At 50.1% G+C, this 12,494-nt stretch overlaps 1 protein-coding gene across 14 annotated transcripts in view; it reads right to left on the reverse strand.

Annotated features, from left to right (window-relative positions):
- madd (MAP-kinase activating death domain) overlaps nucleotides 1–12,494 on the reverse strand; it is an 83,249-nt gene that overhangs the window by 12,333 nt on the left and 58,422 nt on the right. For 4 of the 14 annotated variants that reach the window (XM_088934574.1, XM_088934573.1, XM_088934580.1 and 1 more), the window contains 10 exons: nucleotides 11,087–11,176; nucleotides 8,769–8,869; nucleotides 8,009–8,092; nucleotides 7,170–7,328; nucleotides 5,971–6,082; nucleotides 4,977–5,039; nucleotides 2,947–3,067; nucleotides 2,107–2,212; nucleotides 818–928; nucleotides 8–115 (listed from right to left, as the gene is read on the reverse strand). In XM_088934574.1, coding sequence (XP_088790700.1) covers nucleotides 8–115; nucleotides 818–928; nucleotides 2,107–2,212; nucleotides 2,947–3,067; nucleotides 4,977–5,039; nucleotides 5,971–6,082; nucleotides 7,170–7,328; nucleotides 8,009–8,092; nucleotides 8,769–8,869; nucleotides 11,087–11,176 — 1,055 coding nt within the window. The remainder of the gene's footprint in view (nucleotides 1–7; nucleotides 116–817; nucleotides 929–2,106; nucleotides 2,213–2,946; nucleotides 3,068–4,976; nucleotides 5,040–5,970; nucleotides 6,083–7,169; nucleotides 7,329–8,008; nucleotides 8,093–8,768; nucleotides 8,870–11,086; nucleotides 11,177–12,494) is intronic. The other 10 variants (XM_088934585.1, XM_088934583.1, XM_088934579.1 and 7 more) reach the window with 6 other exon arrangements.

Here is a 12,494-nt window from a genome sequence, read left to right on the forward strand (position 1 = left end):
TTCATACCTCCATGAAGAATATATCCCCTGTGGTATCTGTCCCAGCATGCACCACAAAGGTCTGCTTCTTTATGTGTCTGCTGCCGCTAGGCCTGATGGGTAGCTCCCGCCCCGTCTGCAACACAGGGGTCATCAGCATTAATCACAGCTTGACTCACTGCGTGGAGCTACAGGCCTACAAAACGCCTGAGGAGCAGCTTTCATGGAACAGTTTCAGATGGTAATCACATCCAATGAGCAACCAGTCAGACTGATTTCATGTAAATATACAGTAGTGTGCTTACAAATCCCCAGCGGACAATAACAGTGCACAACAGGGGGGTGACTTGTATCCAGCAGGAAATGACATCATACACATCATGGGCGAGCCATGTCCCATGATCCTCTCTGTCAGTGACCTAAACTTCATTCTGTTATTTGAGATGGCCAGCTGGCATAAGGGGTACCCTGCACCCCACAGTGTGCTAAGGATATGACGCTACATCGTTCATCTAAAAGGGGTTTCTGGCCTGGTCCTTGTGTTACTTTACAGACTGAATTACTACCCATTTACACAGCCTTTAACTGAGAATCTGCTTAAAGGGGCTGGTAAAGTCATCTGTGGGCCTCAGGATATTCAAACGTCCATCAACACACCTGTTAGATTTCACCTCTAACCCAAAACCTCCAATTTCTTCAGGGAGATGATAAAAAAAGCACCAAGGAGTCAGTGACTCGTGCCAGAGTTTGGCAGAGAGAGGTTACAAGGGGACGAGCTCTAGCTCACTTGGGCACCAGAAAGCCGAGCGGTTTCGGGAAGGGGCGGGGAAGCTCTCACCAGCTCGGGCAGCCGGTCCAGCACGTCGTTGATCTCCTGGCTGTAGACCAGGCCGATGTGAGACTTGCCCATCAGACGGCGAACCTTCTTCCGGATGTCATTCTTATTCATCTGGCGGGGGAGACGAGCCCAGCGTCACAACAACAGCGGCACAACGCACAGTGCCCCGGGACCACGAAATACCCCCCCCACAGAGCTCCTCTCCTGCGCAGTCTGTGACTACGAGCTCACTGGCATCCCATAACACTGCTTCAATTACTGTACTTTCTTTTTCTCTACTTGAAACATACTTTTTCTCTCGTCACACAAGCGTTCTGCACCTTGGGCACAACCTTAAGGTTTTTACGATGTCTAGACGCAAAGCGGCAACATGAAGTGCAGACAGGCAAAGTGGACACTGCCAACCTTGCGAAAAATGGAGCAAAAATGAAATTATTGCATTAGGTACTGTGGGAATGTGCATTAACCTTTGTTGTCACAATGCATTTCAGCACAGTGTAAATGGACTTGGGTAATATTAATGCAAGATTCAGTCACATACCCCCGTGCGTGATGGAAAGACAAGAGGTGGCCATGCATTGTGCTGCTCTGTACCACTGAACTTGAGACTACTCAGTCTACAGACGTGATGCAAGACAGCAGTCTGAGTTTAGGGTGAGCAAACAGCACCCAGGCCACTGCTGCCCTCACTGGGTCCCCTGGATTCACTCATTCCAGAGCACAGATTATATTACCAGATGTGTGGCGGCAAGCAGTGTGGGAAAAACTGACAGACAGGCACTGAGCTTCTACCTTCCTTCCCTGAGCTCTTTACCCGACCACAGCTCACAAGCTGAAGCCCCAGCCGAAGTGAAAATGGGTAACGGATAACTCTTCAAAACTGGATTCTCAAGCGCAGCAGTAGGTGACATTGATGGCATTTAAGTACCAGCATTTATCTGCACTTTAATTATCGTTGCTGGTTAGCAAATGTATAAAGGACAATAGCATACTGACTGCAGATTTAGGTCTTTAAAAAATACTTATTTTAATTAAATTAGTGCGCTTGTTTTAGAGGACATTGTTTTCTGGACAATAATAACCATCAATTTGGCAGTGAAATCAGAGGATAATAAAGTGTAATAACCTCAGGGTTACCAGCCTCAGCTGCAGTCTTGTCCCCCAACTTTGTTAATTATAATTCTGCTGCCTGTCTGGTGTCTGTAAACTGGGGCGATTTCCTACCCACTGACCTCACTGCCCTGCTACTCCTACAGAAAGAAATTAAGGAAAAAAAGAACTTGACCAACCTTCACCATGAGCATGTAGGCGATCATGTTGTGCAACAGAGTGGCCAACAGTCTGTCTTCGTCATCTTCCAGGCGTTTCCGATCATGTCCCCCCAATGACAGATACCTGCAGAGGAGGCAGAGGGTCAGCAAAGAAAACCTGCCAGTTCTGCCCCTTTGACCACAGCATGAGAAGTATATCTATACATACTTCTATACCTCCAGAACTAAACAGGGAGGAAGCCCAAAGACAGCAGTATTTGAGGTCTGCCTTACAGCGAGAAGGCTGGTATCAAACTACTGTCTCTCACAATGACTGGAGAGAGACATGAAGAAAACTGTGTGCTCACACCCCTCCCACATCTGTGTAGCAGTGAGTAGGGCTCTGCACTCTCAACCAGAAGGTTGTGGGTGCAAAGCACAGGGGAGACACTGCTGTTGTACTCTTGGAAGCAATAGTACTTCAACCGGATTGTAAGTTTAATGTCCAGCTGTATGTACAGTGGTATGTTGCAAATTCCTTAGGATAAAAACATCAGCCAAATACAACAGCAATTAACCACGTGCACTGTCCCAGATAATTTACATTTAGAATGTTGCAAACAAGCAAACTGGTTAATCCATGCTCGCTAAAATCAAGGCCAAGGCAAGGTATCTAAACACCCATGAGTCACAACAAAGTATCTGTTTTTATCTGAAAAAAGATGGACACATACAGGCACGTGTTTTAACCCAGTTCAATTAGCCTTTCGGAATGCACCACAAAAATCAGTAACTATCCGTAACAAGGGACAAAGTCCTTGAGTCACACAAACGGCTCTGTGTGGTGGGGATCTGGGGGTTCAGGGGTTGCTCATTCACCTGTCAATCATCTCCTGGGGACCCTGGTCCATGCCCATGCCCTCTCTCTCCAGCATCACGGCGTCCAGGTAGGCATCCTCCCAAAACTGCACCTGGTCCCACAGTGTGGAGCGTTCCTTACCTGTCCCCACACACAGCACAGTGCACACTCAACACAGCAGCTCCTCTGCTTCTGACAGGGCTTCTGCCCACACAAGAGGCTCGTTTTGTTTATTCCAAGAACCCATCGTGGTCAATATCCGAATCTTCCTCAAGGCAAATTGACTGGGGCAGCTACAGAGGAGGTTGTTTAACCACATGGTTTCCTCTGATGCTTGAGAAGACCCTCTTGTTGACCGACTGACCCCCAATTTATCCCAATCAAAGCTACCAAACCCCATAAAAAAAACCCTGAGGTTTAAAAGGCAATGTTGACTGCATTCCAAATGATGCCAAAAATCAACATATCGAAACATGAGAAAAACGAGCCTCTTGCATCAGAAAACACGGAGTATAGAAAAACATCAATCCATTTAATGTCAGAACAACAATTGAGACCTTATGCATGTAATGTATCGAGCCATTGACAAGGCTGAAAATTCATGCAGCATGCAAAAACACATTAATATAATGTGTTTAATTAAAATGAGAGGACTGTTAATGGTCATTTCCTTTCAAAGCCCTTTCTTTCCCAGAAAAATATGTATATTTACAATGCTAAAACTACTGATTTCTTTAGTGCCATCTACAAGACTAACTTCTTACTATGCTACACTGTTACAAGAGGCCTGAAAAAAGGTATCCATTTCTTTATTCTAAATAATAGAACAGTAAATAAGGCTACATGGAATGTGCATTCAACATGCAAAGCAGAGACTGGCTAAAATACGTTGCTCTTTTAAAGATGCCTTTGTAATGTTAATTACAGGTATGATAAAACAACCAACGTTGTTATAGTGACAGTGATCATATCTTCAAAGAAGCTGTAAAAGGTCAGCTTCATTGTTGTCAAAGTTTGCCCACCAGTATACAATCAAAGCTGCCAGAGAAACTGTCATTTACCGTTCAGCTTTTTCATGGCAGAAAAACAGCAGATAAAAGTTAATTAAACATTAGATTTAAAGGTCAGATCAGTAAGTGCCAGAACTGCACTTCGGTATTTTAAATTTCACACATGTAGGTGTCCAGAGAGATGACACACTGCGAACACAAAAAAATACTGTGAGCTTCCATTTCTCAAATCCTCATTAAAAACACTCGGTTCCTCAGTCATCAGGATTTCATCAGCGGACAAATTATCTTGATAACTGATACTTTTAACACTTTTCCGATGCATTTTATACATAACCATATCTCCTACAAATCAAACACTCTGGAGACCTGTAACTGCAAAAAGGCCTTAAGAAACATCTCCTACACATCAAACTAGGTAAATAACTAGGTTTGAGGCTTCAGCACTAAAACAAAACATTGCAATAAAAACGAAGACATGGGTTTTAGATTTTACGACAGGCCGTTCCTATATCACTGCATGGGGAGGGATGACTTTGGTGGAAAAAAAATAAGCAGCCTCCTGAGGAGGTGAATAACAGATGGGTAAGAAAAATGACACTTTGCGGTGCCTTACAATGAAATGCTATAGTGGCAAGCAGACGGATTCTTTCTGAATAGTACAGGTTTATGAACTGCATGGAACAGTTGGGACTGTACTAAGAGGTGAGGAAGGTTGAAAGACAAGGCCGATGGAAAGAAACTGAAGTGGGGCTGTCCAGTCCTGGAGGGCCTGTGTGTCTGCAGGGCTTCATTCCAGATCGTTATTTCAATCAGCTCGTTATGGACTCGGAGGCACCAGTTCTCCAGGACCTGGGTCGCCACCCCACCCCGACACAACCCAATCAGAAAACTTCCCAAAGAAAAATAAACTTTCTGGGAGACAGAAGAGCAGATGGGGCTGCATGCGATGACAACGTGCTCAGCAAGCAAGCAGCGAGAATTTATTTTTTTTTCCCCCGGGGACACAGAGCAGGGGAGGGTGGAAAGGCCATCATTACTCAGAGAGAACGTTTCCATAGCAGCGTCCTCCAGCTGGTCCCACATGGAGCTCTTGTCCCTCCCTGGCAGGCGTCCAGGCCAAGCAGAGAGGAAGGAGACAAGCAGGAAGAAGTGGAGTTAAGCCGGAAGGTTGGGTTGCAACATTCCTTGTGTTAATAGCGGACAAGAGGAAGCGAAACTAACAGCAGACGGACAAATACCACCCAAACAGCGTGGAGCCCTGGATCAGAATCAAATATCAAGCCCGGGCACAGGGATTTTAAAAAGGTGAGGATGATAATCTTCAAGAGAATCTGCTTTCAGTTTTGGTTAAGAAAGAAAACCCCAGGGTAGGAACACAAATGCAAGCACAGGTTAGAAAAGGTGATTTGTGTGATGACAATTGTTCATTTCAGTGTGGCAACAATACAGGCCTGGACTGCAAAAAAAAAAAAGTGCTTGTTTCCCTAGAATCCACAGCCCCTACATTCAGCATCACTGCATTTTTATTACTGCTGTATGCAATGGTAAGCTCATCCTCAGAGACATCGCACTGAATTCAATGATCAGCGCTCCATTGCTTTATTCTAAATAATGCTCCAGTAAAACAAGGCTGCATACTCTACTGGGCAGCAAAAAAAGGGGTCAGGACAGCCTGGCTATCCTGGGATCAGATTCACGGCGCGTGAGCAGTGGACACGCCGAAGGAGCCGGGTACTTCCATTCCAACCACCGCTGAAACGTTCCTCCCTGCTGCATGTCCGACGAAAGGATGAGAAGCTGAACTATCATGCAGAGAAAGTAATCGTGTCCTCACCCTTTCACGTACAAAAAGCCCGCTGAAGCCTCTCCTACTGGAGGAGAGCGCCGCCCTTGTCCGCCGCAGGTAAGGCTCAACAGGGTAGGGTGCCTCTGTTACCGAAAACACCCAGTTCTAAAAACTCTAGCTGCTGACGCATCCAGAACAGCGCGACGCCCGTGTTGCTGACCGGACGGCAGGGGGGGGGGTCTTACCCAGCAAGCCCTCGCAGAGGTAGACTCTCATGCTGACGTCCTCCAGGGCCACAGGGGGCGCCATCCTTCCGGGCAGGCTGCCCCGGCCCGGCTTCAGCATGTGGGTCTTGCCCTGGGAAATCAAAAAACCGGCACCGGCGGGTGAAACCCAGGACAGTATCGACGGGCCTTAAGTTTACAACTAAAGAAGAAGGCTGCGGAGATAGCGCGCATAATAAAACTAATTTATTTAGGAGAACCTCAAAGAGCAGAGCCTGTGGCGTTCACCGCTTCCTCAGCTCGGGACGGCATGCTGTCCTGCAGCGGACTGAAGGACTTGACCTGCGTGAGAATCGTCAGCTGTGCTACTAGACCATCGGGGCTCAATCAGTCATCACATCCCAACAGTACTCTCAAGTTCCTGTCAAATACTGGTGACACCGAGTTACCCAGATGCTCAAAGGACCTCAAAGAAAGTTCAGTGTCAAAATATGACCATGGGACCCCGTATCTTGTCTTCCCTCTATCTTGACCCTGTATCCCGCGGCCGGCAGAGGAATCCTACTCCGTCGGGCCCCTGAGCAAGGCCCTTAACCCCAACTGTTCCAGGGGCGCCGTATAAATGGCCGACCCTGCAGTCTGACCCCAAGCTTCGTGGAGAGCAAGCTGGGGTATGCGAAAAGACAAATTCCTAATACAAGAAATTGTATATGGCCAATAAAGTGATCTTATCTTCTCTCCAGCAGTAAAACACTGGTCTTCATCTCAAGGCTGCGCCAAACTACACACATTTTTTTTAAAACGTAAGAAAGTGGGGGGCCCCAACACGGAACAGCAGTCGGGGTTCTGCAGGACTGTGGATTTGAATCTCAGGAAGGAGGGCGTTGTTGCACCCAGACGCAAGCTACTTTCTTCAGCTGGCTACAGAGCTGCACTGCTGTGTAAATGGGCACTAGAAATGAGTCTTTGTTCTCAGCTGACTGATCTGGTTAAATGAAGGACCGGACAGATCGATCATAAAGAAGGCAATCAATTTTAAAGGTGGAATACTGTAATAAAGACATATCCCATGGCACATATTTTGTTCTCATTAATACGTCATTATGTAAGTGACTTTCTGGTGCTCTGTCAGTTAATTAATTCATTAAGCAAGCCAAAGGTCAAGGAAAGGAACAGAACACTGGAGATGGCGGAGTGGTCTCCAGCTGGAGAAGACTCACAAAGACGGAGCTGGTGGCGGGGTTGGTCTCGATCTCGCTGTCGGACAGAGTTCCTCTGGATGTCGCGAGGTGGGCAGGCACCTTCCCCGCCGGCCCGTCTCCCGCGCTGCTGCTCAGGTCACTGTCGGCTCCCAGAGTTTCCCCCGAGCTGTTGCTCACCTGCCGCGGAGACCGGCGGACGTCAACACCGAGGTGGGCGCAGCGGGGCAGGACGCGCCCACCTGCCACTTCCCGCTCAAGAAAAGACTAGACTACCGGGCCAGTTTGTTTGTGAAAAAACAGCTGGATGAGATCCTGGGGTCAATTGGCGACAAACTACTAAAGGCGGCTAGATTTGGCCTCCTCTCATTTGTAACCCTTCTTTATCCATCCTTCTTCCAATTCCAGGCCATGGGGGAGCCGGAGCCGGAGCCTATCCCGGCAGGGTACACCCTGGATGGGACATCACGGGGCAGACGCAGGGACATGCAGACACTCAAGCCAGGGCCAATTTTCCCAGAAGCCAACGGACCTACCGCCATGCCCTTGGACTGTGGGAGGAAACCAGAGCACCTGCAAGAAACCCACGCCAGCACCAAACTCAACACAGACAGCACCCCGGGTCCAGAACCCACCCACCACTGCACGACTGTGCCGCCCTGAACCCTTTTAATGTTAAGGACGGGCGGCTGCAGGATTGTGCGATATCACCATAACTACGCATTAAAAAGAAAGCTCTCCGCCAGCCCTCGGGTCAGGCCAGTCAGGGTGGGATCGCATCCCAGCTCGCACTGCCTCCGAGTTGGGAGAGCGGGGGAACGGGGGCGTGGTGAGACCGCTCCGTCTTGGCAGTGCCCTACCACTGTGCTGGCCTCCGAGTCCTGGCTGGTGCTCCGGGTCAGGCCGGACGGCTCCGAGCTGGCGATGGACTCGGTGTCGCTCTTCTGCGCCAGGAGGGAGGGGAGAGAGAGAGAACCAGCGGTGAGAGGCTTGCTCGTGTCGAACACGGCCGCTTTCCTTCCGCCTTCCAGTGCGGTGGGCTCCAGTCCTCGCTCAACCACGAACCTCCGAAGACCACTTTGACCATAAACTGCTCAAACTGAGCTGATAAGCGGCTTAATGAGGTGTTAAAGGGTCCGAGCAGAAGAAAGGGCAGCTATCAAGCAGTGGAGCTGGGAATTAGCATTAAAATTGACTTAATCATCTTGGAATTATCCAGCTGTAAGATACTGTTTACAGAAGATCACCATGATCTTTTAATTCCGTCGGTGGTCTGGATGGTGCTCGTCTTCAGTTACACATCAGCCGTTTTAGGGAACACTGGGCCTGACCATCGCACTGCTAAAGCCTGTGCTCAGACCCTTTGGGGGCGGAGTGGTGGCTCTGTGGCTCAGGATCTGCGCCTGTGGCTGGAGGGTTGCCGGTTCAAATCCCGCAGCCGGCAGAGGAATCCTACTCCCTTGGGCCCCTGAGCAAGGCCCTTCACCCCAACTGCTCCAGGGGCGCTGTATAAATGGCTGACCCCGCTCTGACCCCCAGGACAATCTCGTTTGGCGTCAGTGGACGATCCGGCAGAAACGCCCAGCGCAGCCGGCGAGCCGCAGTGGCTCGGTCACGCACCTGCGACCCCGAGGTGACGCTGAGCCCACTGTCGGCGCTGATCTGGGACTTCTTCTCCTCCCTGTCGCCGACGTCGGAGAACTGCTTCACCCCCTCGGCCCCTGCGAGGAGAGAGACGGTTACCGAGGCAACCAGCCCGGCCAGCTCGCTCGGCCGCCCTGGAACAGGTCACGCGACCAGCGGAAGCAGAGGAGGCCGACGCTGCCGAACTGCGGCGGGCAAGGCGGAGCTTATGATGGCTGCACGGTGTTTTCTCGGTGACCTGGACCCTCCTTTGGCGCTCTGTCCGATTCGATGCTGCGATTCCATCGGACCTGCCAGGAACTGTACCTCTGGGGGGCCGCCAAAAACTGCTCGATTGCGGCCTCCACGAGGAACCCCTTGCTCGCGAGAAACCCGAGCGTTCACTCAAAGCAGGGTTTCGTTCCAGATCAGGCCGACATCCTCTTGCTTCGTGAAAAATCTCTTTTCACTCCCTCTCTTTAAACGATTTCTCTGACAATTTAATTTGGCCCACAACCCAAGGCCGCAAAACTCACCAACTCTTCTACTTGTACCTTGTGTCCATCTGATTAAAAGAACTAAATCAGATAAACCAGTACTGTGCAACAAAATCGGTGGGAAACTCTGACTGACATAATTGGTCACGTGCCTTTGCTTCAGAGAAAGTTGCAAGAGTCCAGCGTCGGACACTAGACACGAGAGTGTGGCCCTGCAGCTCTTGGCGGCCTTTAGGAGTGAGCGCTACTCTAGATTTGGGCGGACCACCGTGCACACGTCGCTGGGCGATCCGCAGGCCAGTCCACATCACCTGACAGTCATCCATAACCTCCCCTCAAGCTCCTGACGTTTGAGCACAGCGCCTGCATCCCAGCAGCAGGGGGCGCTGTGCTCAAAGGCTGGACTCCGTGCGGGACGCTGCGCAGGGGCTGCATTTGCAAAGCAATCGCTCTCTGGGGCTCGATTCTCACCAGGCTGGGCTTCTGGAGGATTTCTTCCCCCCACCCCCCCCTTCAGTGTTTCAGATGAATGCAACATCTATTCAAGTGGGGAAAAAAAACGCCCGACCAGCTACTCAAGCTTTGTTCTTTCAGCTCAACGGAAATCATGGTAACTACTACCCACCTGCGTTTTAAAAATGCGGCACAGCCCACCGGATTAATTCACTCGCAGCCACCAGTGGAATTTAATCTTTTTTTAAAAGCTCACCGCACATTATGTGAGAATTAAAACCGTTGTCCAGTATAAAGAGCAATTTCCTTCGTGATGATACATGCTGTTTCCACACCAGCCCTGTTCTTTTATACATACCAAGTCTGGGAAGGGAACCTACTCGCTGTTAGCCCCTTCAGAGCGAACCTCCTCAGAATTCAGCCCCTGCACTGTCATCCCTCCCCCAGTAGGGGGTGCTGTGCCAGCAACCGAGCAAGCGACACAGACCGCATGAAAGGAGGAGGACAGAGAGAGAGAGAGAGAAGGGGGGAGAGACGGGAGGCACAGGCCGCAGCAGGCCGGGCTTGCCTGAGAGGGGACTGGTAAAGACTGAGAGACCGAGCCACAGATCTGAGGAAGAGCAAGGTCCCGCGAGCACAGACAGAACAGACACTTCTAACGCAGCTACCTGGGGAGGCAGGAACAGATCTAGCTGGGTTCACTGATTCCATAGCTGCCAAACCACACACACACACACACACACACACACACACACAGCAGGGGCAGAACGAGAGGGCTGGGGAGGGGGATCGGGAGGCGGGAGGGAAAGAGGGAATCCGGAGGTTTGTAGGACGGGGACGTGACCGAGAGCTCCAGCGAGGCTCGAACAAAACAAACAGAAGAACGCACAAATAAAACGACAAGATGAGCAGAGTGGAGCGCTGAATCCAGACACAAATCAAAGGACGATCGAGACATCCATGTAGGGTGACTGAGGGGGGTGGGGGTGGGGGGAGGGCTTGTGCCCAAGTCTCTGTTCCGCTGCAGTTATGTCGCCGGAGATCCCCCGCCCCGATGACAACCAAATATCCGACAGCTCTCATCTGGGCTTTGGCGGCCCTCACGCGAGCAGAGACACAGAAGCGCACAAGAGCACAGAGACGCCGCCGCGGGCTTCCTGCGTGCGCGGAAAGCTGCCGGGCCCCCGCGCTGCCGCGGTTCCGCCTCCTGATCTCCAGCAGGAGGCGCCGCCGCCGCCGCTCGGGCGCAGGCGCGCGCGTGCGGCTCGGCACGCGGCTGCCCGCCGAGGCGACGGGCGAAGGAGACAGCGAGGCGACGGGCAGCGTCTCTGCGGAGCGGCGACGGCCTACGGACAACTAGAGAACCTGCAGGAGTGCGGAGCTCTGGGGCTGGACTCGACCACCACTGACTCAGAGCCAAATAAAACCACTCCCTGCTGGTCTTCAGATCCGACACTGATGAGGAGAAATGAAATAAAAATGAACGGAACGTGCCCGCATTTCGTGCTCTGCTAGTGAAACATGTTCATCGCTTCTCTCACTTGGGGGAAAAAAGTCATTTAATGTGGGCAGAGCTAAGCTTGGCACAATTTTCTCTATGGCAGTATTATTTCTCTAAATGCCTGCTGCTGCTGTTGTATTGCTTTCCTGTCACAGGGGCCGAAGGGAGGGAGAGGAGGAGGAGGAGGAGGAGGAGGAGGAGGAGGAGGAAGAGGAGGGCAGGCGGCTGGAGGGAGGCACAGAGTTGGCAGTTATGGGAGGCCTTTATCTCTTTTCGTGTGAAATGTCTTACTCGGTTTTTCCATAGCTTTCTGCTTTCTGTTATCCTGGTACTTGCTCCACAATTCTACCCAAGATGCATTGCAAGCGAGGAGAGAAAGACAGAGAGAGTCAGAGAGCCGCTTGGACAGGCAGGAATGGGTGGGGGGTGATGGGATTTCTGGTTAAAAAAAGGCACACACCATCAAACAAGGCTGCAGTTCATGTTGTAAAAACATTCATGAAAATGGCAGTACTTTGCAATGGCACTCAAAGCTTTTTTAACAAATAACATAACATGTTCACCAGCAGTAAGATTGCTTAGGAGCAAGCATTTCTAATTAACCATGTATTTTTTCTTTTAATTATACAGCCATTGAGGCACAGTATTCTTTGTTGCCACTGGTCCTGAAATGGTTAATTACAGAGCACTTTGCTTCATGAAGTCTTTTAGTAAGTGGCTGTCAAGTTTTGCTAAAAAGAGCCTCATTACAAAGTACTTCTGGAGGGTAAAATAAAAGGAAACTAGTTAAGATGGAAGAATCAGATGAACAGCCTGTCAGCCATCAGAATGAGGCTCAGCAGAAGCCATGGAACATCTGTCATGAACGTTCAGTAGAATTGAAGTTCTATTGGAAAAAAAAGGGTCAGAAGTCAACCTCAGCCCAGTGTACACAGACCTAGACCTGGGTTACACTGGTGCCCAGCCAGTGGGTGTGGCACGACTCTGCCACTGTCATATTCCACAAGGCAAAACCTGGTCAAGGACATCGTGGGCTTCACAGAAGCCTAGTTTAACAGTCAACAGTAGTGTCTCCATCCATAGAAAATGAGGGGAAATTACAGCCAATTAATTTACAGACAAATCAAAGGGCAAGAAAATGATTTCTTTTTAAACAGAAGTACTAATTAGAAATACACTGCTTATGCAATGAATAGACAGTTGACGAGGGATTTCTCTAAATCGGTGTACAGGGGACCATGGGACCACAACCATCTTGAAAGAGAGGTGCCT

Source organism: Atractosteus spatula, chromosome 16 (genome assembly GCF_055471065.1).
Source record: "Atractosteus spatula isolate fAtrSpa1 chromosome 16, fAtrSpa1.hap1, whole genome shotgun sequence".
NCBI lineage: Eukaryota > Metazoa > Chordata > Actinopteri > Semionotiformes > Lepisosteidae > Atractosteus > Atractosteus spatula.